At 40.6% G+C, this 25,570-nt stretch overlaps 1 protein-coding gene across 2 annotated transcripts in view; it reads left to right on the top strand.

The window, feature by feature from the left end:
* The window catches only part of rapgef6 (Rap guanine nucleotide exchange factor (GEF) 6), a 143,768-nt gene that overhangs the window by 18,432 nt on the left and 99,766 nt on the right, over positions 1 to 25,570 (top strand). The window contains exons 2-4 of one of the 2 annotated variants that reach the window (XM_023409532.2): positions 12,927 to 12,997; positions 13,801 to 13,857; positions 18,795 to 18,878. In XM_023409532.2, the coding sequence (XP_023265300.1) occupies positions 12,927 to 12,997; positions 13,801 to 13,857; positions 18,795 to 18,878 (212 nt within the window). Of the gene's footprint in view, positions 1 to 12,926; positions 12,998 to 13,800; positions 13,858 to 18,794; positions 18,879 to 21,542; positions 21,803 to 25,570 lie in introns of those variants that run through there. The other variant, XM_087174923.1, reaches the window with a different exon arrangement.

Here is a 25,570-nt window from a genome sequence, read left to right as displayed (position 1 = left end):
TTTTTGCCCCTGAGGTTGTGCGACTGTACACGCCGCTGTTACCTCCCCACTCATGGCTGCCTACCCTTTGACACAGTCCACAATTATCACACACTTCTCTCAGATCAAATCACAGCCTTTCAATCCACTCTTATCAGACTGTTACGCAGTTTGAACTATAACTGACTCATTTACGTAAGCCACCACAGCACACTGAGAAAATAAAACTAGGCCATGTCACGTCCCTGCCCTACAACACTCATTTTCATATTCAAAGTCATGCCATTAATTAGTTTAAGCATGTAATGTCTAATTCATAAGCAGATATGCATACTTCTCGCCAACTATGCAGATGTCTCTCTTTTAATTGGTTTCTGGGTCTTACACGGTAGACAAATAATTACAGTAAAAGTCTACTATAGATTTATATTTACTAGATTTACTCTTTTTTACTAGATTTACTCATTTTCATTTTGCAGGAGGTTTTTAACCATTGCAGACACACATATCCATGAAAAGCTGAATCCTTCCCTTCTCCCATGTCATTTGTTACCGATTAATTCCCCCCACAGTGCTTTCCTCGGATGACATGACATTCTGGGCAGAGGCCATGACCTGGGAAGTGACATTGTCTACTTCCAGTTGGAGGTCCAGGTGCCCACCCTGTCCAGTTCATTGGCAGGATTCACTGTGTGTTTGGAAGAAAAATGTTGGGGCTGTGCTTCATGAGGAGGTCCATTGACTCAGCAACTGTGTCCAGATAGAGCAGTTAAGTAGGCATGTCAGAGTAACAGATGGAGACAGATTGATCTCTCCATATGGAAACAACTACCACACACATATCTTTAGAGACAGTTAAAGGCTTTAGTGATGTCAGCGATCACTTACAGTATGTGCCATTAACAAAAAATGTGATGACTGGCTGTGTTGGCTGTATGGCAGCATCTTATACATGCTGTAAAGTGCTTTTGTTCTGTTCTGCAACTGCACTCTTATCCAAATTTGCACTGAGGCATGCATTCTCATAACAATCTGTCATGCTTGTTTTCTCATATCACATGCTAATACTTAGGACTAATCAAACCAGGCTGATTGAATTTTGCTCGTTTACTAAGAAGTAAACATTGGTTCTACTAAATTTTCTTACAACCCACCAAAACATCTGTTTGTGCATTTTCTAAAATTGAACTGTCTTTCGCTACCTGATCTTCCAAAGTTTTTCCTGCTTTGGAAAGATTTTCTCACAAATCAAAAAAACAAACAAATCTTACGATGTCAAAAGACAAGCGCAGATTATGACATGGAGGTCCACCAGCACAAAACATATATCATTTCTATGAGCTGATAATCCATAGGTTTAGTGGCAATACACGCTGTAGTCAACTGACAGTGTGTTACACTACAACATCTCAAAATAATCACTCATTGGTTAGTAGGTCATCTTCACCTTTTCCCAATATCGGCCAGATGAACGTGGCAAGTAAACTGAAAACATCTAAAGCAACTAAACATGACATCAGTCCAGTCCAACAGTTATAATCCAAAACAGAATATTGCACAGACGTGTAAGCGCATCGCAGTTGTGGAAGAAGGTTTGGATGTTTTTATCTGATGTCAAAACAAGATTATAATGTTTGTACAGCGCAGTGTCCTTCGAATCATTTGGAGTTTTAACAAGCTCCTTTTCATTCATTTTGCTGTCTCTCTTCCTGCTTCACAGTGTATCCACTTGAATTTTGTCTTTTGTCTAAGTTTGCCAGGGAATACAACAGATGGAGAAACACTGCCCTTGGGTGAACTATACTGTTGTGCTCTTGAGCAAGGCAGTAAACCATCAGTTCTTCCAGTTGGTCTTCTCAGTGGCCAGAAGAAGAAATGTTGACATGTGCAAATTATTAGCGTGTGTTTGATGTACATTTTTGCTTTAAATGTTTGGATTCTATGTTTTTCTGTTTTTCTTGTTGGTTACACTAAGGCTCATTGAACCATGGTTAGACTTGTTTTTGACTGGGGCGGTCTGGACTGCATTAGCCATTTTCATTTGCCTGGTTTTTAAGGCTGGAACTATATTTGTCCAAGGGCTGAGAAAGGTTCAAGTCCCTATAGAGTTGAGTAAGTTAGAGAAATGCTTTTTCTGCCAGCTTCTGTGGCCTAATCTGCAGTTGGTGAGCTCAGTCAAATAGTCTTCTGTCCAGTCAGTCCACTGTTCACTGGCAATTACTTTGGGTTATGTCTACACAGATAAAAAACCCTTCACTGGCAGGGATTTGTGTGGTTTAGGTGTGTGTGTGTGTGTGTGTGTGTGTGTGTGTGTCAGTGTAAGGTTGGCTGTGTAACTTAGGTGATAACAGGCCGCGTTTGCTTCCGCTGTTGTTATTCAACGTGACACACCATGGTATTTTCCATGTAAATGTATTGAAACTATATGTGAGCACATGTTCATGCACAGGACAGGACAACCAGGACAAACTGACTTGAATAAGAATGTTTAATTCTAATTAAATCTAAATCTGCTCAGATTTTTTTAAATTATGTAGTTTTTGGTTTTATATCTTACATTTTTAAAATTCTGCTGTATGCGCTCTGGCACTTTTTCCTGCATCTATGAAAGTTATAGATTTTAGTTTAGTATCTGTACTGAACAGTTTCTAGTCTACGGCTTAGCTGCTTACAATCTGCACTAAATCCCTCATCAGCCTCTCAGCCTTCCCACCCCCAACATAAATGGTGGTTTTTAAGTCCAACTCTCCATTTATAGGAAACCTTTTAAGGATGAGTGCTGGTTTTTCATCTAACCCAAGAATAATGAAGCACATATATGAGTCAGATTTCTTCAGTGTTAGTAGTGGTTAAATTTCGCTGATGTTTGTACTGCTCTTACCAGAGAAACCATGAATTCCAGGTTCACCTGGTTTGTACATGACCCCGGGGGCTTCAGAAACATCTGAGGCTCGCATGAACCAAACCAAACAAAAACAGAATTAATTCTTCAAGTCCCACAGGCTAGCTAAAACTAGCGATCCCATCTGTGAGACACTTGGTGTTTTGTTTTTTTTTTTGTCTTTGCAGTCTCATACTTATGCAAACTCCAAAATGGTTTGAAAGCACAGAGCTACGCTGCATGGCTCTGTTTTTGATTTGTGGTGCTGCAGTGAGAGTGTGAGAAGCAGAGCAGAGCTGCCTGTCTGAACAGATTGTTGAAAGAGATCGGCTATCTGTTCCATATCTTGGCTATCTTGACAGCCCGCCTTTGGCTATAAGGCCATGTACGCAACAGCTATGCGCAGGCCAAGTGGGTGCATGCATCAGCTACTTCAATTTGACTCCTGTAGGGAGCAGGAACTGCCGTATTCATTTACAACATCTTCTGTGTTTGTGTTTGCACATTTCAGTTTGTGTGCCTGCCTAAACTTAGCAGCCCACCCTCACACTCGAACTGCCTGTCTGCTCAACTCTGTTCGGCCACAACCTGCAGCGACGCTCAGTACTGTGCGTTCAGTCTCTAACATCTGCTGCTTTGAACAGACATAAACCTCTCTAGCTGCTGTGTCCTCCACTGCTGAGGCCAACAGAGATGCAGCGGGGCAATGGGGGAGAAGTTAGAGAAGCAGAAGCATGAGAGACAAAACTGTAGGTGTCGAATTCTCAAAGATTATACTCTTGTCAAACAAGGGAAATGATAGATGAGTGTGAAATAAGTTGGTAATTAGAGGGAGTGGGAGGGAGTGGAAAACACATCTTAAACATGATTGTTTAAGATGTGTTTGAAATTGTGTGTAGCTGGTTTGGGCGGCAAGTACAGTGTGATTAGTAGAGATGAAACTTCTAAACATTTTTATATTAATGCAACATAATAGACAGTCATAAAAACAACAGTCAAATAGTGAGGCTAATATTGATGATGGGATGCATCACTTTTTCAAGTAGTGATATTGATTGATTTTTTTTCATCGATAAAACATGATGAAATGATCTTTTTGCTCTTACAATGTAGCCTTTAGCCAAAACAACAAAATCATTAAATAAGACTCATTGAGAGTGATGACATACACCAACAACCCAGCCGCTTTTGAAATATCATATAATGCAAAAACAACAATGAGCAGAGAAAGCATAACATGTAATGCATAAGTGTTGCCTCTTTTCTCACTGCCACAGAAAGTTCAAGACAATAAAGACAAGACAGAAAATTCCTGTGCCTACTTCATTTATTTCAGAAAAAAAAAAAAAAAAAAAAAAACTGCAGCTAAGATCAGATTTTCCATTTCTGTGTGTGGCAGTGTTTTTGTGCGTATGTGTGCGGCTGTTTGGTTTGGCGGGTGGAGAGATGGCAGCTGGTCTGGTGCTTTTTGGGCCAGACTCACTTTTCACCGTCTTCTAGTAGGAGTAAAGAAGGAACAGACGTTCCCAGTAGAAAGTTAGAAATTATGGCAGAAAGTGTTAAAAAATGTGCCATGCTGCACAGCTGGCGTGCTACCCAAGAGGAAGTGATTTATCTGAAAATCTACTTATGTCTAACTAACCACCCTCTAAAGATCTATTTTAGACTATTTGTTTTCTGTTGAGCTGTGTTAAAGGCTGTTATTTTCTTATACTCCACATGTTTTGCTGGTGATTGGACAAGCACTTATACTATGACTGTAGTTGTGAGGTTCATATGCAAGTCTGATTCAAGTACAAGTTTCTCTTTTCTGGTCAGGACTGACGCCTCCCCCTGCTCTCACTCCCTCCTTCCCGCTGTTTCCATAACCCGCTCCACCACCAGCACCACGACTGTCGTCACTGGGCTTTTTATGAACCCAGCTCCTCCGTTCTCATAGTGCGGAAACTCTCAGGATCCAGGACTTGCACTGTATTTGCTTTCAACTATTTGCCTAAGCAAGTATGACTCTGTGCTTTTAATGATTTGCCAAATTATCAGATTCTCCAGTGTGTTAATTCCTCAGGATCACACTTTGGTGAAAGCTTGGGGGAAAAAAAGTCTCTAAAGTTTTTTGTGTGAGCAGATTCAAGCCCCTTTCTCTCCGACCTGGGTTTGTTCCTGAAAATAGTCCCTTTGTTGAGTAGAAAGGAGGCTGATCTGTGAGCAAAAAGAGGGGATCTAATAAAATCCTGCACTGATGTTGACAGCGATAAGGCCGCACTGCACAGTGGAGCAGGATTGCCATTGTGCTTCTGAGTTGTATGGATCATTATCCTGTCTGGAGTTTTTATACGAAAGGATCATAGCTCATGCCGTAGGCCCTTAGGTTTAAACCATTAAGGATTTAGGAATATTATTGTTATATTGTGCTTGATGTTAAGCCTTTTAAATGTCTGTTAAGGAGATTATGCAGCTATGTACACATTGAACAATGACCAAGACATTATGTTTCTTCCCTTTGGTTTTTTATTTGACTCGAAGATGATGATGTTTTATCAAGAATACATGTGTAGCTTTCACTAGTAACTTTCCAAGTAAAAATAAGAGGCGTTATAGCTGCCATAATCACTATAATATAGTAAACATAATCAGTAGACCTTTGACTTTGATTAGCAAAATTATAGTAATTTCAACAAAAGCAAGGTGTTCCAAAATGTAATCAGATCATATACTCTTTATGTAAAACATATTTCTATTATGAATCATGTTCTTTACTTAAAATCTCTTAAAAAAACTTACATAAAATGTGTCTCCACACAATCAGACTGACAGGCAACACAGCATATTGTATACGAGTGGCGGGGGGGGCAATCAAATAATAAATAAAGCATACAGGCATTAATTTGTCATTGATGTGTGGGTTTATCTTACAGCTTTCAACACTCAGAGTCTACTCCCTGTCTACTGGTGGAGGTTGGGCCCCTCAGTTGCTCACCACCACTTTGCTTTAAGCGATAATTCCTTCTACCCACCATCACACTTTACGGTTAATGGTGCAGTGGAGAGCACTCATGCTGAATCCCCTTCTCATGCAACCTCTGACAATCTGACATTTCTGAAGCTGAAACAGAGAATCTCCATTCAGTGCAGACGTTTATAACGGTGGCTTACCACACTGCAGTTTATAGAGTGGGCCTGTTTCAAAATGGACAGAGTATTGGAGCTGTGGAATACAGGCTGAGTATTGGCAACTTTTGTGGGATGATGAAACTCTGGTGTCCAGCTGAGACATTTGGTGTAACATTTTTTTCACACATGCTGGGTTGTGTGGTTTTTATGTATGGACCTTGTCAATGTTTAAACAATTACATTTACATTATACCAGACTTTATAGCTCTAATATTCATCCTATCCTATAGGATATAAGTTAATTATTTTATTATTATATTACGTGCAACGATAATATAATCGTTGCACTGTTAAATCCTCGCATTCATATAATTTGTTTATTTATTATTTTGTGTTCTTGTTAAAAATTCAAAGGTATAATGTTTTTGAGGCGTTTTCTAAATCTTAAAATTATGCATTGTGAATATACTAAAGCATTCTGGTCCCTGGCTTTGAGTCTTGTTATGCTATAGCCCAGCACAATGTTGACACAGAGGCTTGGGGAGTCAGTAGTCTATGTAATGTAAATGTTAAAGGCTGGCTCAGCAGGCAGGATGTTAGCCAAGCTGTTTGTTCTGCCGGCTTGAATGGTCGTGTTGTATCGTCTGTCTACAATATCCTCTCTGTGTCACTGAGACACCGACCGGCATACTGTACATTCTGATGGAGGTGGGAGTGGGATGAGGGGTGACTGAACTCTGAACAAAGGCAGGCTCAGCAGGAGTCAAGACCTGGTCCCTCTTGAAAAGTCAAATTTTTTTCACAAAGATTCAGTGGAAGAATTTTGAACTCTTCTGAATATTTTTCTTGCCACACAAGGTTCATGACCTTGTATACATCAAATTTCAAAAACAGAGTTTCCAGAATTGAGATTGTAGTTTTTTTACAACAGTACCCTGCGTATTTCTGACTAATGTAGGAGTGCCTCAACATATCGAGAACTATGTGTTAATAGGCTGTTTGTTGAAGGGAAAGGGAGAAATGTGGTGGGTGGGACAACAGCCTCTGTACTGCTACAACTTGCTTTTTGTATGACTGATCCAAGTTGTGTGCTGCCGCAGCTTGTTTATGTATGAGTAACAGTCATACTTTAGCAAGCCACACGTCAAAATGTCAGTAATCCCGTCAGGCTTTTTCCAGTGTTGTCTTGCTGTCTGGATAGATGCCCTCATGGAGAATTTAATTCATCCATTTTAGGTGATTTAAATGTGACAGTAGGTAGATGTACATTATCTGTTGTACTAAGGGTCATTATGCACAGAGAGTGGTGTTTCTGCCAGGAGGTGGCAGCAGCACTGTGGCTACCTCAGTCACACACATGTCATCTGTCAGAACAAACACAGCAAGCTCAGTGCCTCACTGATCACCTCGGAGGATCGGCTTCGCTTGTCTTACTTTAAACTGGACAACTAAATTTTTGGATATTTTATGTTAGATTTTATTTTCAATCAAGTGGCTTTTCCTCTTGACTTTCTCATGTCTGCTCATTTTCTTTGAAACCATGTGACCATGTGTCAAATAAAACATGAAAACATAGTATCTTTGTTTTGATAGTACAAATCACACTTGTCACTTGAAAGAAATGGTAAATTGATGGAAATTCTAAGAAAAATCTAGCTATTTACTTTTTCACTTACAACTGGTATTAAATTTAAGAATAGGCTCCAAATGCATCTCATCCGTAAAAAGTGTGATAATCTGGCAGCATTGGGTCATATGAGATTAGTTTAAATGAAATGCTGTTGCCTCAGCTGGTGATGAGTTGGACTGGATGAGTGGATGTCTCTCCTGAGGTTGTGACGTCCTAATCACAGATGGGGTCATCAGCCCTCCACATGAGCCTCATGGGAGGTCAGGCCAAAGGTCAGAAGTCACTCCGGAGGCTTGCTCCGCTGCCCTGCGCTGTCCTTAGGGAGGGCAAGGCAAGGAGACAACAATGCATGGCACGTGGGTTTGAGGGAAGGACATGGCTTTGATAGTTGGACATGCAAAGACTTTTTAATTTCTGGCTTTTAACATATCAAATCATGTGCATCAGAGCTGTTTTGTTACTGCTGTCTTCATATTTTGAGACAATGCAGACGTTGTTATAAACACAGCTGTGGGAATCATTTTCTAAATCACTGGGGGTGGAGGCACCACTACATAAAAATATAGGGATTGCTTCCCTTGTGCAGGCAACCAAAAACCAGACCACAGCCACCACACCCTCAGTTCATGCCCAAGCAGTGTATATGTGCGTTCGGGGCACAGAGAGAGATTGGCGTGGGCGTTGTAGTGATCACATTGCCATCTCTTCTCGGAGAGACCACAGGTTGAAGCAACAAAGCAGATATTCCCTACTCAGCCATCCTGCTATCTGTCTGTCTGGGCCTATTGATGACCTGCTTTACGCTAACCAATACATGAAATAGGGACAGTTGGCTTCATGGGTGTATGTTAGTAGTAGAAGAATTACTATGCACCTTGTTTTAGGGTCATAGTAAAGTGTAAATCGATATATATGAGGCGTCACTGTGCAGGGTGATCTATCTGTGGGTTATCTCAAAACCTTTTTGGTATCATTGTTTTGCATCCCCTTACTACAGATCAGTAAAACAGCTGATGTGTCATATTTTGGTTCAAATGGATTCACCTGACCAGTCTGATGGGCCCAGGAAAGGACCATGATCAAGATCAGCATTAAGGCCCAAGCCAAATATTTTATAATTTAATTATATTTTTGTATTTTATCTTTCAGTTGTTTTCTTAATAATATATAATAATACATTATTAATTATGACATAATTTGTCACATGTCAAGGTACTGCGTACTGTAAGCAAAGCAGTGAAATGAGGTTCTATGGACTAATCAATAATGACATTTTAAGTGTTCCGAACATGTAAGACTCCTTTGAGTAATATTTTGTATCTGCTAAGATTTTTCCAAAAATTGCTTGTTTGAAATTTTGAAATTACATTTACTCCTTCTCTATTTTGGATTTTATGTTTTACACTTTTAAACTTTTTGTTTCAAAAAGGTTAACTACTGGACATAAGTGGCTCCTACTTCACTGAAAAGTAAATTCTCAGTGTATGTGCGCTGAAGGTTTCAAGTTTCCACATTTGCTTAAGTTGTATATTGGGCCACAATTGGCTTCCAAAGTAGTCACAAAATGTGCACTTCCTAAACTCAGATTGAAGGTGATCTCAGAGAAACTTTCCATCTTCAGTGGGTGAATGTGGAAACGGCCTAAACTCTATACACCATTCTGCACAGTGAAAGTCAAACATCCAAGTGAAGAAATAATAAGCAAAACACATCAGGGAGACTTTAAGAAAACATAGTTGTGTATGCAGATGTATGTTTTATCTTATTATTTCTCCGTCATGAGGGTTGGTCAGGCCAACAGCAACATGCTTAAATATTTCCAAGTTAAGAAAAATGTGTTGTGGCCACATAATACATAGGGCCTCTGGTAAAATAATGCACTTGATGGTTCCACTGTATGTCTTTTTGCGTCAGGCAGAGCATTTAATGTAATCCAGGAACACACTAACAAGCAGGGGTGAGGTGGGTATTGGGGCTGTCTGGCCTAATCTGAGCCCCCACGCTAGCAAGTCTCCTCAGGCCTTTGTGTCCTAACACACACACACACACACACACACACACACACACACACACACACACACACACACACACACACACACTGTACATGGACATGCACACTCAGCAACATGACAAGAGTGCTTACTGCAGCAGTTTGTTGTGCTCACTAACCCAGTTAACTGTGATTTGAAGTCAATACAGCTCTACTTCCTCACCACGGTGAACCAGGCTTTTCCATGCGTGCTCTCTGCTCACTGTGTCTCTGCCTCAGGATCAGTAAATGGAGGTTACAACTCTCCCTGTAAGGCAGCTGGCCAGGTCAAGCTCTCTGTCCTTCAGCATTTATCTCTTATTTAAATGGCTGAGAGCCCAGTGTTCAGTGTCTCAGAGGGCTTGTGGGTTTTTTTCTTCAGGAGACATTTGGGGAAAAATAAATATTTTTATACTTCGAAGCATGAAAAGCATGAAACGCCAGTGAGCATTTAAGCACTGTGCATTATGACCTAGCTGAAACCACATAAGATAGTCTTCCTGCTGTGATTGTCCAGATCATGACGTACGACAATTCCTCAGATACTGATACCTTGTTTCAGCCCAGGAATCTCCAAATCCAAATTGGGCCAGGTAACCATAACAAACCTGAGAAATTTGCAACCTATTAGTCACAGTCCAATCATATAGAAAGCAGCAGAAGGGCCAGACACTATAAATAAGTCTATTCAATTTCTTTGTGGGAACTAGATAGCACTGAGGTAGCACAGCGATGCTGAACCAAGTACATGGTATAAACCTGACAGATGGGAATTCACCTGATCCATTTTATCACCTTTATCTCTAATGTTTAATCCTTGCCTCCCTCTCTTGTTTCTGTCTCTCTATCTTGGTATTTCCCTTTGTCTGACTGCTCTCTGTTCACGCCCTCCTTTCCTTCTTTCTCACTCTCTTCCTCTTGCTTACTTTCTCTCTCCCCCTTCTCATCCCCCAACCCTTCCTTCCTGTGTCAGACAGAGCCAACAACACATCAGAGGTGTGTTGGTCCATTGCATTAAAGGCTCCCTAGTCCCCAGTGTTGATCTCTGCTTCCGCTGGCTCCCACTGCTTGACTCACTGTACGAGTACACACATGCCACGCTCACAAACACACTCACACACACACACATGCCACGCTCACAGACACACACACACACACACACACACACACACACACACACACACACCAGAAACTATGCTTTGACAGAGGCACACTCCTCTTGAAATGCTTGACAATAATTTTCTGACAGTAAAACAAATCCTCAGTCGGCTTAAGCTGTAAACAAAACCAGTAGTGAGGAAATGGTGTTCCAGCAAAGGCAGCAAACTGCAAATGTGAATTTAGCCTCTAGGGGTTTTCTGATTTATTAGTTTCAGATTAGGGCATTATAGCTGTTCCAATTTTTTGTGCGTGCACACTAAACTGCAGCTGTGCCTTGGCTTTATTCTAAAGAGGGATGATTGTTCGGGGATTTTTTTTTTCTCAATTCAGCTGTTAAAAGTTTCAGACTGGTGAAGCTTCTAGTTGGCTGATGGACGCTTACATTTTATGTGTAAATGTTCTCATTTGATTCAACTGCTAAGTTTTTGCTGACCATTTCAATCATACAGGAAATATACAAATGCATGATGCTGAACCTGGACATTGTCTACTACAGAGCGACAGAGAAAGTGGTAGGGAGAGATGCAGACATGGTGATGATTTGGCTTCAAACAAGAAAAGTTTGACATTTTGCGAACTACACTTGCTGATTTTCTTGAGAGAGTTAGATGATGAGATTAATAACACAGTATGAAGCTTCTGCCTGCAGCTGGTTAACTTAACTTGGCTAAGCAAGCTCGGCTTTTTCCCAAAGTCTGGGAGCCATTTCCAGGCAACTAGTGGAGACTCCAGAAAGTTACTGGTCCTGACCAAGAAATATTCTGGCACATTACCCCCTGTAAAACACTGAATTGTCATTCTTACACCTCTGTTTTTGAATTAATTAAACGAATAAGATACAGTGTGTTAGGTAGATGGATTTTGTTCGCTTTTGGACTGACTGGCTAGCTGTTTCCCCTGCTTTCTGTGTCTATGCTAAGCTAATTCAGCTTTACATTTACTGTTTAGACATGGGGGTGGTAATGTATCAAACCTCTCATCTAACTTTTGGCAAGAAAGCAAATAAACTTATGTCCCAATATGTTGAACTATTCCTTTTAACCTGCAGATTCATTCAGAACTCACTATGAACTTACTATATACATTGCAATCTTCAAATAATCTGTAGAGACTGGGATAGAAGATAGAGATTTCCAAAAGGAATCATGGGTCCATCTGTTCTCTGTTGTGAATTAGCTTGTGTGTATCCGTGTGTGTCTTTGTGTGTGAGAGCATGTGTGAGCACGTAACCAGTCATCCATGCCATCCACCTGTTTAAAAGTAGCTGCCCTGTACCCGTTCTGTTTACTTGATCCTACAGATGCTTATATGAAGCTGTTCCCTTCACATACGCACTCCATCAGCCTCTTAATGTTTTGACAGCTGGCCCTGATAGAGGACTATTTTAAGGCCGTGGGTGGATATATCTGTGCATGTCTCGCTGCTGTCATGTGCGCAGATAAGTGGTATGCCTGCCTGTCTGGTTTGAGGGTGTCAATTTGATAGGCAGTGTTTGGCATAGTCCAAGTGGCTTCTGTCACTGAGTACACTAGCACTAGATGTGATTTACATGGTGCTGAGACATTCCACACACTCTAAACAATGAGCTAATCTTTTAAAAGCTTTGACTTCTTAAATACTAAGCACACTCAGCAATTTGCAGATTTTACAAACGTGTCTATTAATATATATTATTTAAAAAGGCAGTAGACACTGTTTTTAGGGATGCACCGATCCAATCTGCTGACCTCATTAAGCAGATCGGGTCTCGGTGAGATGTGATTGTTTCACATTGAAGAAAGATTTTTTGTCAGTTTCATTATAAAATTCATTATGTCTGTTGTCAGTTAGATAATTTTTTATTGGCACAGCAATCCCTGGCCTCCTGCCACCTTATAAAAATCATCCCCATGAGGTCCATGCGGTGGGGTGTATAGATTTTGAAATTTTATACAAGGAAAACTGGAATCTGATTAGAACTCTGTGTCAGCAGATACCCTGAATTAAGGTGTTGTATCAGAAGTCAGAAAAAGTCAAGACTGTTGCAAGAAGCAAAGAGTGCTTAGTAATGTGTTTTTTATCAGTTGATATCGGTACACCAAAGAAGTATTCATTGAAGTTTGCTATAATGATTGCATTGTCTTTCTATCCTGTAGGACCTGCACACCATCTACTGTCACCTCTACCACATGGACGTCCTCTCCCACCTGAGGGAACATCAGCTAAGGTAAGTCATTTCTGCTATTAAATGATTGGTTGATCACAGTATCAGTTTACCAGATTAACTTTAGAGTAGCCTATAGGGCCACTTTCTGAATGAATTGTTATACGTGGCACACGCTACCCAAACAGGTTTAAGAGTGGTTAGAAATTTACGAATGCCTTTTGCCCCAGGTTGGTTTTTCCACCTTGGGTTTAGCATTCACAGGACATTCAGGCTAAGGTGGTTACTACCTTCATACCAAACATGTTTGAAATGTTCTGCTTGAAACCAGGAATGTGGTATTAGCAGGTTTGATTCAGATGAGCAGGTTATGACTGACATTTAAACAGGAGTGTTCACACAAAATTGTCGGTCTGAGTACTCCTGAACCATTTACAAGAAATAATTCCACAATGAAGTGTTTTAGGGACACATGGAGACGGATATAAACATCTGATAGACAGTTTCTGTAAATGAATGATAAAATGGACCAAAAGGCATAGTATGCTTCCAAACTTCTGTCCAATTATGAAAATATAAACCCTGGTTCTTTTGTAATTGGGCTCAGATGACCAAATCCAAATACACAGCAAAATTCAGGAACAGCTCAAAACCAAAAAAAAAAAGAAAAGTTGCTTGGGATGCAGCCAGAAAATGAGTAGTGGGTCACCTTAACACTGAGCTGACAGACAGTAATGATAGTGTCTAAAAGGGGAGAGCTTGGTGAAAAAAGTCTAGGATGGATATGTGATGGATTGTCAGGGCTAGAGATGTATTAGGGACGTTTTTGGAGAGAAAAAGTTAACATCTTTGTCCTTCTTTCTCAGGTCGATGTGTACCTCAGCTAGATATGAGAGACATGAAGCTAACCACGTCCTGTTCTAGTAAGTACAAACTCTCACACTGTGTGCAGGAAGTGCTCTGCTGGGTTCTGCTGCACTTACTCTCTCTTTCTCTCTTTTTGTCAAAATATCTGTTGAAGAAAGATTGTTTTATTCAAATAAGAGTTATTTTTTATGTTTTCATTCCCAGTATTTACTCACTTAAAATTTCACATCGTATGCATTGTTAAAAAAAAAAAAAAATACCTTGATTTACCAAGTTCTTAACATTAACACTTGGTAGCTGCCCAGCAACAACATCGGTTAGTTTTTGCCACAAAGCAGCTGCTCTAGAGAAAATTATGACATGATCAGTGGCACATCAGCGTAGTTGCTAAGATAATAGCATGCAACCACGACTTCATTCCATTACATACATTCAATACATTCCTTGGTCTAAAGCTGTTCACAGTAAGAGCCGTTAAACTCCATACATCATAAACTGGGAGTGCTTCTTTCCCAATGAAAGAGGATCACAGATGTATATGGTTCTTTAAAAAAAAGTTAATAATTTTCTAACACATCAGCTCACTGTAGATTTTAGCAACTGCTACTCAAACAGGAATATATAGTGCATTGTGTCAATGTTCATTATAATGAAGGAACATGTCGCCCTTTGCAATGGCCTGGCTTATTGATGTGTTTTTAATAGTTTTTGGACACCAGGCTCCATGGCACAGACCAATGAGATTTATTAGGCTTTGATCCGAGGCTTTGAGCTTTTGTTAATCTCTTCATTGTTGGTTATGGGTTTTTAATGGGATTTGTTGATAGTAAGAAAAAAGTATTACAAATCTTATCTTTGAAAATGGCATAAGGCTGACTAAATTTTGGCTTTGTCAAACTTGTAAATATCCTGAACCTTTGCTTAACCCTGTTACATCCACATACAACATATTACCATTTCAAACATAACCTCATACACATTTCCAAACATTTGCATCAACATAGAAATATGGATTAAGGCCCCTGTTAAATCATCCACATTATGTGCTGCATCTTAAATAAATGTTTGAACTGCCCAGTAAAATCTTGCGCTGTAGATTTGCGTTTGATACATTTTTCTGAAGCCAGGTTTGAGATACTACTCACTGGATCAGAACACTGATGTAGATCTGACGGTAATGTCGACAGATCCACTGATGGCCTGTCTGCCTTCCATTCTGTCTCTCTGTCATGGGTTGTGAATAAATGGATACTGAGATGGATGAGGTAGATGCTGAAAAGAAGTCAGTTCAGCATCATCATACAGTGTGGAAAAGGAGAGAGGAGGAATGTGAGGACAACAAGAGTCTAGTGAAACAGGGAGAGGTATTGGAGGGTGTTGAAAAGAGGAGAGAGTAGATGATGAGAGAAGGGAGGAAGTGGCAGCAAATGAGAGATGTAAGGAGGTATATTAAAAGAGAGGAGAGGGTGCAGAGGAGGAAAGAAAACAAAAAGGGCAAACATGCTGAAGAAAGGAGGAGATGGTTGAAAGGATAGCAATGTTGAGAGGGAGGCGAGGCAAGAAAATGTAGCGAGGAATTTGAAAGACGGTAGGAGTGGGATGAAGGCAGCAGAGATGTGGAGGAAGTGTGAGAGAGAGAGAGGGAGGACAGAGACAGATGAAAGGAAGGAGAGAGAATTTCCACATCCTGTTGATGTATTATTGTCCTCACTACAATCACATTAGACACTTAGTAGTTTAATTTACCATCCAATAAACACACACACAAAATCTTCCTCTCTTGTCTCTCTACCAGGTGCCAGTCTTAAGTACCTTAACCCAGAACAAAGCGGCTGCCATGTCCAATTAGTCAGTTACACACCAGTGTCTCCCACAGGTTGAGAATGTACTCGATGTGGTGGGCGGCGTGGCGTGTGACCAATGTGCATGCAGTCAGAGGCTCGTTGCAGTTTAGAGGGGGACAATGTAAACCAGGTTGTTTTCTTTATCGGTACATGCTTCAATTTACTGATGTTCCCTAAACACCTCACATGCGGTAGACAGTAGTGAGGTGGCTGCGAGCATCTAGTCCCCCCCATTCAAGTTGAACCAGAGTGATTTTATCCATGTGGGCAGGTCTTAATCTAACCTATGTATGGTAAAACACCACACACACACACACACACACACACACACACACACACACACACACACACACATCATACACACACATCATATAGACAGCACATGAAAGCAATCAAGGTCTTAGCATTGAAACTAGTAGTTAATCATGTTGGCCTCACTTAAACCCAACAATGCATAAAGAAACTGGGTTTTTTTCTTGTGTTAAACATGATTGTTTTAGACTTTCAGCTTTTCCTATACAAAATCAACAAACAACATATAGAGGGAATGACATGCGTGGCATTGATGCACACAGGAGTTGACTGCAACTAATGATTATTCTCACTACTGTGTATTTTTCCAATTAATCAACATTTTCCTCTCACAATGTCCCAGTTCCCAGTATGTCGTTACATTTCTCGTTTGTGCAACCAACATTTGGACAAAGACCAAGTAAACCCAACAGTTATCAGTTTACAATAAAATGAAACAAAAAACTGGAGCTGGAACCAGTGACTGTTTTGGCATTTTTTGTGGATAAATAAATAGTTGATTGGCTTCCAGTCAATGTTTTTTTTTTTCTTAAAGTGTTAGGCAAATGGTCTTCATTCTTTTTTGTTTGGGTTGTATGTTTGGTGTGAAGTGGCGTTATTGGGTATTTTTTGCTCTGTACATCCTAGTGATCACTGTTTTAAAGTGTCCACAACAGTGACATATTTTTTTGAAACCTGAGCTTCTAAAAGTATCCATCTTTTCTTTGTTTCTTAAACCTGCTCGTTCTTTTTAGCACAAACAGATAATTTCCTGTTACACAAAATATAAGTGTATTACCTCATGTAGTATCACTACTGCACCATCACCACTGAAATCATTACTTCAATACAACGTTTGTCATACAATCTCACTTGAGTGAAGTCTGCACCAAAATGAAATTTTGCACATATCAGATCCTCTCAAACCAACTGCAGATATGGTCAGGCTCTGTGTGATCTTGTGATTTGAATACTGTGTAGTTTGGATGTAGCTCCGTGACAGTGTGCACCCAAGTGACACAAAGAGATGGAGAGTGATGCGGAGACAGAAAGAAACAAAGCAATGGAGATTCATAATGATAATCATTATCTATCATCTCATAAGGTCGGAGTTTGGAAATTGCGCAGAAATACCTAGAGAAAGGCCAAATAACTAGAAAGTAAAGAGCCAGTCTTTACCTCCATAAAGCCACTTTCAGGTCACTGAGCTACAGACTTTAGCCACCCACAATTCATATGTAAATGTGGGCCTATGCGTCAACACTTGAAAAAGTTTTGAGGAAGAAAACCCCCTAAGTGATATTTTAACATGTATCCATAATTTACTGATGTGTATGTATTCCCTTAAATGCAGTTTGTGTTTGTGAATGTTCATTAAATGTGTAATTATGCATTTAGAAATTATTAGTATACATACATCACACAGAAAATCTGCTGTTTGTTTACCAGGGAAGAAGAGGTGGTAACATGACAGTATTTCCATAATACGTTGCTCTTCCCACTATGGTGCATCTCTTATCTCCACACTTCAAACACTCCTCATTTCTCAGTCCCTGTTCCCACTCTCTGTATTCATATTCACAACCACAGACACAGATATGTTCTCCTCTGTCTGACCTCTTCATCATGTATGATTGCGTCTGGGTGCTCGCTGCTGACTCAAGCACCCAGCTTATTGTAAAGTTAATTAGACTGGTGTTGGGGGGTTAATAGATACAATGAATACATGAAATAGCACGGATAATCACATAGCTGTTTTTTTTTTTTTATTTGTTTATTTCCATATAAAAGAATTCCATGTTGCATTTGTAATGAATGATGGACCAGATTACGTGACTGTCTCAGCTCTGTTTATTCCGCCCTTTTTAGCACGGCTGCTTGACGTTAATGGATTTTCCCCACCTTGCATTGATGGCACATTATATCATGGCTCTGTAGTGCTTGGCATCCTAAGACCACATTTATGCTAATGCAAAATGCATTACTTGGGATTCAAAGCTCAGATGTGCACTTTACATTTTCTTTCAGAGATCTCACTCTTCGGTTCTTTTTACATAACCTCTACATTTTTCAAAGACTTGGAGGAAATGTCAAGTAAGAATCCTGGCTTGTATTAAATTGGTCTATCTAGCCAATTCAGCCATAAATGTATGGATACATAAAAAATCGTATAGCCCTAAGTCAACTCAGAATCAGCACAAAAACATATAACACAGTGCAGAACATATTTTAGGAACAGAGCACCATCAAAGCGTCAGAGGAAGTAGAGCTATGGTGACACCTGAAATGAGGCTGCAGAAAAAAAATCTAAAAATATGATTCATTTTAACTTCAGGGGACTTTTAAACTTTCCAAAAAGTACTACCTAAGCTTGACTTTGAGAGCAACCCAGAGTCATCAGAAATAAATGGCCAAACCTTTCATAAATGCATGTTCTTCATTGACAGATGGCATAATATTTGATATCCATCCTTATCCTTAAAATTCGTTTTTTCTTCTTGCTGCCATTTTGTGCCACAAATTTGTTAAGAGATTTAAACTAACACTACGAACATGGCTTTCATTTCAGTTAAAGAACTGCAGGGTAGGACTTTACTTGAAAGGCCCAGTAACCCAAAGTAACTGTGGCGTCAGATGCAACAAATGAATCAAAAAGCACACGTGACAAGGAGTGGGGGGAAAAAAACATACGGGCCAATTCCTTCTCAATCATGAAATCTAACGAAAGATCAAAAATGGGAATATTACAATGTTCACATTGTCCATGCTTTCTTACACATTAGGTGTTATGAAGTGAAGACTGCAGTGTTAGATGGTTTGAGTGTTTCACATCAGCGTTTTCTTTCTCTCTGCTACAGCCCAGACAGCATTGCTACCTGTTGGTACATCCTGCTCTCCGGATCAGTCTTCGTCAAGGAGCACATGTACCTGGCAAGATGCTGGTATGTAATTACAATCACACACACACACACACACACACACACACACACACACACACACACACACACACACACACACACACGTCATAGTGGGGAGAGACAGGAGATGTCATGTATAGTGAGAGTAGGTGGGATTTGCCTGACATTGCACATGAACCTACCCTATCTTGTCAGATTGTGTGTGTGTGTTTGTGCGCGCGCGCACTTCTGTCTGTGTGTTCACCTGTAACATGAAAAGGGAAGCAGCATGTCAGAGTGATGAAAAGACAGGTTTTACTGACATGTACGGGAATGCTTTGCATGTATTTTGCACCTACAAACACAGAAACACTGGCACCAGTATATAACAGTTTTGTGATGCAGTGCCATGTTAGGCTCCATAGAACAGATTTCTAGTCTCACATGAATTCTTAAACCCTTCAGCAGGGTTTTTTTTTTTTTTTTTTTTTTTTTGTGGTACTGTACCTCAGATGTACTTAACAGTCTTGCAGAGAGCAAAACATAATTGCCCTTACAATAAAAGAGATTATAACACGCCCTTTGAGCAGCTCTACTTCTTCAGAGCAGACTGGAGGCTACAGTCAGTCAGTATTGTAAAGTGACCAACGAGCTGGTTAGCATGCTAATTTCAGTGGAGGAAAAGAAGTGATAGAAATACAGGCAAAACAAGACTGTTGCTTTCCTCCCCTCTTTGTGAGGAAAGGAATGGTGTTTGATACTGAAGTTGCAATGTTCAAGTTTATAAACAGCTGTTCATGCTAACGTTGTCTACGTAGCAATCGCAAAACTTAAAAATAGCTCCTTTTAAATGTGTTTGTAATATGTTCATTATGGGCAAATATGTGAAAAACTAATGAGAAAATGGTTAAAATGTGTTGCAAGTGCATGAACTGAGTGTTTTAATATTGATCAAAGAAAACCTGCACACATTGGGGGATTGAATAAAACACTTCTTCTGCATGTCTTGACAATTATTGCTTGATGAGAGAGGAGTTTGGCTCTCTGGGTGGAGATTCATCAGGAACATGTGATCTAATAAACCAATATCAAAAGAAAATATCAGGCCCTCCTCCTCCCTAGAAGCCACCAGAATGCCAATAAAAGCTAATAAAATACCTTTAACAGAGATATTGCACCTGTTTAAACACTGGAATTGATTGCAATAGGGAAAGCTGTGGCAGAAATTGCTGAAGGTCGGTGCTCAGCGCCAGTGTTTATCTTCCCTCTGCTGTTGTAGTTGGGCTGAAATAGAAGCATTGCATGCCAGAAGCGGAAAGGAAGGGGGCAGGTACCTTTTTGGTGCATTTATGTCTAAATCAAAAAGTTATGACCTCCTTGGTCAGGAGTTGAGAAGGATGGCTCAAGAATGATCTCAACCTCCATCATACATTCACATTTACAGGGTTCCTGTCAGTCATGGAATTTCTGTAAAAGGAAGCAGCTCTAAGCTTTTAATGCTCTCTGGGGATGTCAGTGAAAGTCATGGAAAATTATGGGACCACTTTACAGGAACATGCTATGATGTTTTTTTATTTGGCTTTCAGTCAGTTGGTGCTTGTTATAATAGGGAGTTTATCCATATAATAAGATGAAAATGTTATCTATTCCTGTGATTAGATAATCGCAGCACTGGAAGTAGTTGAATAAAGCAGGAAATATAGATCATGAAAATGACATTTAGGGTTGTGAACTTATCTCAATTCTGGTAATGGGGTATATCAATTCATTAATATGAAAAATGGGCTTCGTATCACGGATGCAAATAATATTTTAGTATTGATTCATTCATTGGTTCTTTGGTTTATCAGATGTCTGAAAACAGTGAAACATGCTCATTGCAGTTTCCCAAAGCCCAAAGGTGACGTCTTCCAATGTCTTGTGTTCACTTTAAAACCTAAAGATATTTAGTTTACTGTCACATGAGACAAAGAAAAAAGCTTCAAATCCTTCCAACTGAGAAGGTGGAAGCAGGTTCCAAGGGGAGGGCTCAAACTGTCCGACAAGCATAGTATACTGTATATCTGTAATTAAGATGCTGGACACCCACCTTCGCTCTGACTGTTGGGTACCTCTGATAAAAGTGTTGGTTGAATGTGCTGCTGCAATGTGGCAATGCATTCAGCAACTACTACTACTACTACAACAACACAAAACACCAACTGACCAACTGTAGCAGTGAGAATAGTCGGCCATGTATCAATAACCTCAGGGCAGCTAGGACTGTTTGTGTGTGAATGCATGTGCGTGTGTGTGTGTGTACGTGTGTGTGTGTTCATTCCTGTGTGGGTCATTTGATAACAGAGTGAAGGGTGGGGTGGGGGAGGGTTGGTGCGCTGCAAAGGACTGGAGGGTGTATGTGTGTGTGTGTGTGTGTGTGTGTGTGTGTGTGTGTGTGTGTGTGTGTTGGAGTACTAGTAGCAGCAGGGGAGCTTGGAAAGGGTCACAGAGGGAGCTAATGGGGGGAGTGTTGTCTGTATGCATGTGTATGTGTGTGTGTGTGTATGGAATGCGGAACCCCTGGCAGAACAGTGGCTGGCCATGTGTTCCTGAGCAGCCTGCCCGCCTGGAGCCCAGAAGCACATCCAGGCAGGAAATGAGCAGGCTACACACACACACACTGACGCACACAGACACACACACCTCCCTGGAGCCAGCGGACAGACCGACAGACAGAACAGAGTAGAGCGGGAGGGAACACACACACACTCCTCCCTCAGTTAAAGACAAACTAAAAGGCTGACAGTCACCTACTTCTGCTTTTTGAGGAAACTTTTTACTTGTTCACACTCTCTGGAATATAAAACACACCCTCGGATACACACAGCGGAATATTGTACTTTTCCCACTCCTCATTGTGGATATTATGCTGGATATCATTTCACTTGCAAGGAATCAAAAGAAGTGGAGCCCCAACATTCCTGCTCCTGGTTAGTGATCTACAAGTTTGTGTTTGCTTTTCACTTCTTGTAGTTCAGAGACAGTTGCTGTAATGTAACAGCCACCGCAGGCTAATTCAGTTGAGATTTTTCAAAACTCCCTCGCTCTTTCTCCATGCATTCTTCAACCCAGCATGCTCCATTTCCTGCCTCCCGTCGTTTAACCAACTCGATAGCCAGGAATTCCCCATGGCACTGTGGCAGGATAGCTTACCAACAGCTTGGCCCGCACAGCTCTGAAGAAACACACTGCTAACTTCTGTGTGTTGTCTTTATCTGCACTGATTATCTTGGAGAGAAACAGACCTCTTTTTCTAATTACCAAAAAAAAAAAAAAAGGTCAAAATGTTTGTGCTGGTGAGGTTTTTAATTAATGTTTCCTGATAAGTTATGAACGATTGAATGTGCAGCGAGAGAAAGAGGAAACAATGTGGATCGAACCTACATGTCAAGAGCAAATGTTATATAATGATATTACGGATGACGGAGGAAGGATTATTCATATATCACTGTGTTTGCCATAAAATTTGTTTCAATGCATGACACATAAAAAGATTAACAACACTGCTCACTTTTCTGGGAACTTGCTGCGCTACAAGAGAGTAAAGATCACAGCAAGATTATCTGGAGCAGCGTGTAATAAATGTATGTTCAGTCAAGCGTGAATGGTTATCTCTCTCTTTCTCTCTGAGCAATGAGGATACTTAAACTCATTGCACTGGAGTTTAGCAGCAGCTGTCGGCGGGTGCTCTGTTTTACTCTGATATGCTGATGTTTGAATGAGCCCCCTTAACTGATCCCACCTCTGTAATATGCCGTAATGTTGCTGAATGACCCACTACGTCATTCCTTGGAGTCTGTCTGGCATTTTTAAAATTTTTTTTTGTGTGTTTATGTGCGCTGGTGGTCTGTCTGTAGTGTTGACCAGCTGGCCAGCTCTCCAGTCTTCTTAAATGTGTGTGTGTGTGTATGCGTGTGTGTGTGAGTCAGCCTGGTCAGCGTTAGCCAACAAAACACTAAAGCAGGAGAGGAAGGACAGCCGAGAGAACTGAGAAGTAAAACAGTGTTGTCTGTGTGTCTAAGTTAGATTTTGGTCTGCGGTTCTCTTTCTTTACTGTCGGTCATCATTACCATGGAAACATGGGTGCCAAATGGGCCTGGTTCTCGGTTTCGGTTTGATTTTTGACTGAAACTCTCTCAAACTGTTTGTAATCTCAAATTACACTCTCAAAAATTGTCGACACTGTGCAGCTTAATATACCATGTCGGTTTGAAAGTGAATCTCTTACTGTTGCCAAAAACAAACCTCTCTAGAGGTGCAGAGTTAAGAGCTAGTGTAAAATATGTTTGTAGGTTGTTTTGCAGACTAGGCTGCGTTCAGACCAGCTGAAGCCCTGCATGACAAAACGCAGCCTCCCAATTCATTTGGGCTGTATTTCTACAGTTTACCGTGCGATGATCATGATGGAAAATAAAACGACTACCGCCTTCCACAACTTCACAACTCTGTCCAGAGAAGTAAAGTTGTGTGTCATGGGATTATGAACTGCTATGGAGTGGTTTGGCAGCTGATATCTCTTCAAAAAAACATGTGGATTTCCTGGATGTCTCCTCTGTACCTGAAGCACCACATTCTCCACTAACGCAGCTCTTTGCATTGTTTTAATGCAGAGCAGTTTTCGGTCTGAATGCCTCCTGAGCAGTTTAACTTTTGTTGATTGATTTCCAGTATTGGCAGATCTTTAACAAGTGGAATCCACACAACACAAAAATTATACCACAAGTGTGTATCAGAAATTTCTACAAGAAACTTCTACTACTTTTAATATTGATCTTTTCATTGTCCTTTATTAATAGTACCATTTTGCTCTCTTGGTCACATTGCTGGTTTTTCCAGGCTTTTGACACCTCCGGGTGTGTGTGTGGCCTTATTTTCTGTGCCGGCTGTCATGCTTTATTGCCCAGGGCTCTGCAGCTGTCACTGGACCGAGGCTGAACCTGTTCTTCCCTCTGCCAGTTACTTGTTTCTGCAGGAAAAGAGAGCAGAGAAATCATCACCTGCTGAAATCCAGCACAGGCACAGCGTCAACGCTGTGAGAACAGCTTCGATTTCCAAGGAAAGATGACTTACTTGGAAAACGAACAAAGAAACTTTTAGTTCATCCGACAAAATGTTGCTGTGAGAGCAGTGATTGATTTGAAATAATCTATAGGCTGGAAATGCCAAAGTGGTAGAGTAGTTTTGAAGAAATAGACCTTGAATTAGTTTCCATCATAAGCTTAGCTGTTTGGCAGACAAACTAATAGTCTAGTTTTGAATTGCCATTGTCGGTAATTTGGTGTATTTTGGTCTAAATGAAAGAGTTACAGGTGTAATTGCAGGAAAGTATTAAAATGCTGTTAACTGTTTTTTTTCTTCTGTGTGTGTGTGTTTGTGTGTGTGTGTGTGTGATCTACAGCTCATCTGGCATTGCCTGAACTGTTTGATATTGATTCGTGTCGAGATCTGATATTTGAAGGATGTCTGAACATACTGTAGTTACACAATAGGAACTCACTGCTCACCACATCTATGGAAGACATGATATATTTCTGCATGAGACAGGAGGGTTTTTTTTTCCCGTTGTGCTAGTAAAGCTTCTTTTATTTCATGCAGAGATAGAGTGTAACTACTGAAGAACTGGAGTGCAGAGAAATCTCAATGACAACAGTGATTTATCCTGAACTCTGCCAGTGCTATGAGGAGGAACTTTTTTTGTGCAGGAGTAAATAAACTTGTTGAATAAACTTTCTAGACTGTAGCAATGATTCATGGTTAATACATTCATCAGCATGTTTGTTTCATGAAACTCTAAACTTGCCTTTATTTTGCCAGCCTAAAGGTTTGGCCTTGGTGTGGTTTTAGAGGTTTTCTTTATTTCCTCTGTGAGACACAGATTCGTAGCAGCTGACAACAGAGAGGTATCAGATCTCAGTTCAGTCAGCCCAATGGCATCATTTGGAGGGCACACACTCATATACACACACACACACACACACACAAACTCAATTACTAACTTAGGGTTGACTCAAGCTTGTTGATTTTTCTACTTTTGTGTGAATGCAGTTGGTCAGAGGAAGAGGAAGACAAATGCTTGAGCAAACATGGGAAGCTGCGCTGAGGTGTATTTTTAGCTTTTTGTCCTACCATAACTAGAAACACACACATTAGCAAACTGTATTTTTCCTTTGTTTGTCTCACACAGCTTGTCTCACCACCCTACACACACACACACACACACACACACACATATACACAGTGAAGAGACAGGCTTGGCAGGCTTTGTGCCGTGCTGACAGGGACCATGCGTCTCGCCTCAGTGGAGTGTGGAGAGATCTGTCAGAGTCGGGCTGACCTCCAGGCTAAGGGCTCTGAGAGATCTCTGAGCCCAGCAGTCTGCATTCTTCCCTGGGAACTCTTAAAACCACGCCCGGGTGTTTCATGCTCTGGTGAGAGCTGCTGTATTTAGTTGTACTTATTCAGTCTTTGTTTTTCATTGATCAAACCAGTTCAGAATATTTGAGGAAACGTGATACTTCTTTTGCAAATGACCAGACAGACGAATATCACACAATTCCTGTGGCGTAAGACAATTTGGGGAATTTGAACTGGTGGTCCTGGTGCTCCAGCCCATGTGTTTGCAAGCATCTTCCTCACTGAAGTGTCATTGACAGTTAAACCATTCCCCTCAAGGAATGCTTTCTACAGATGACACTGGC

The sequence above is a fragment of the Seriola lalandi genome, unplaced genomic scaffold (genome assembly GCF_002814215.2).
Source record: "Seriola lalandi dorsalis isolate HSWRI2012SDOR001 ecotype SW California unplaced genomic scaffold, Sedor1 jcf7180002054396, whole genome shotgun sequence".
NCBI lineage: Eukaryota > Metazoa > Chordata > Actinopteri > Carangiformes > Carangidae > Seriola > Seriola lalandi.
Note: the sequence above shows the minus strand (reverse complement) of the source record. Positions and strands in the feature narration are given on the sequence as shown.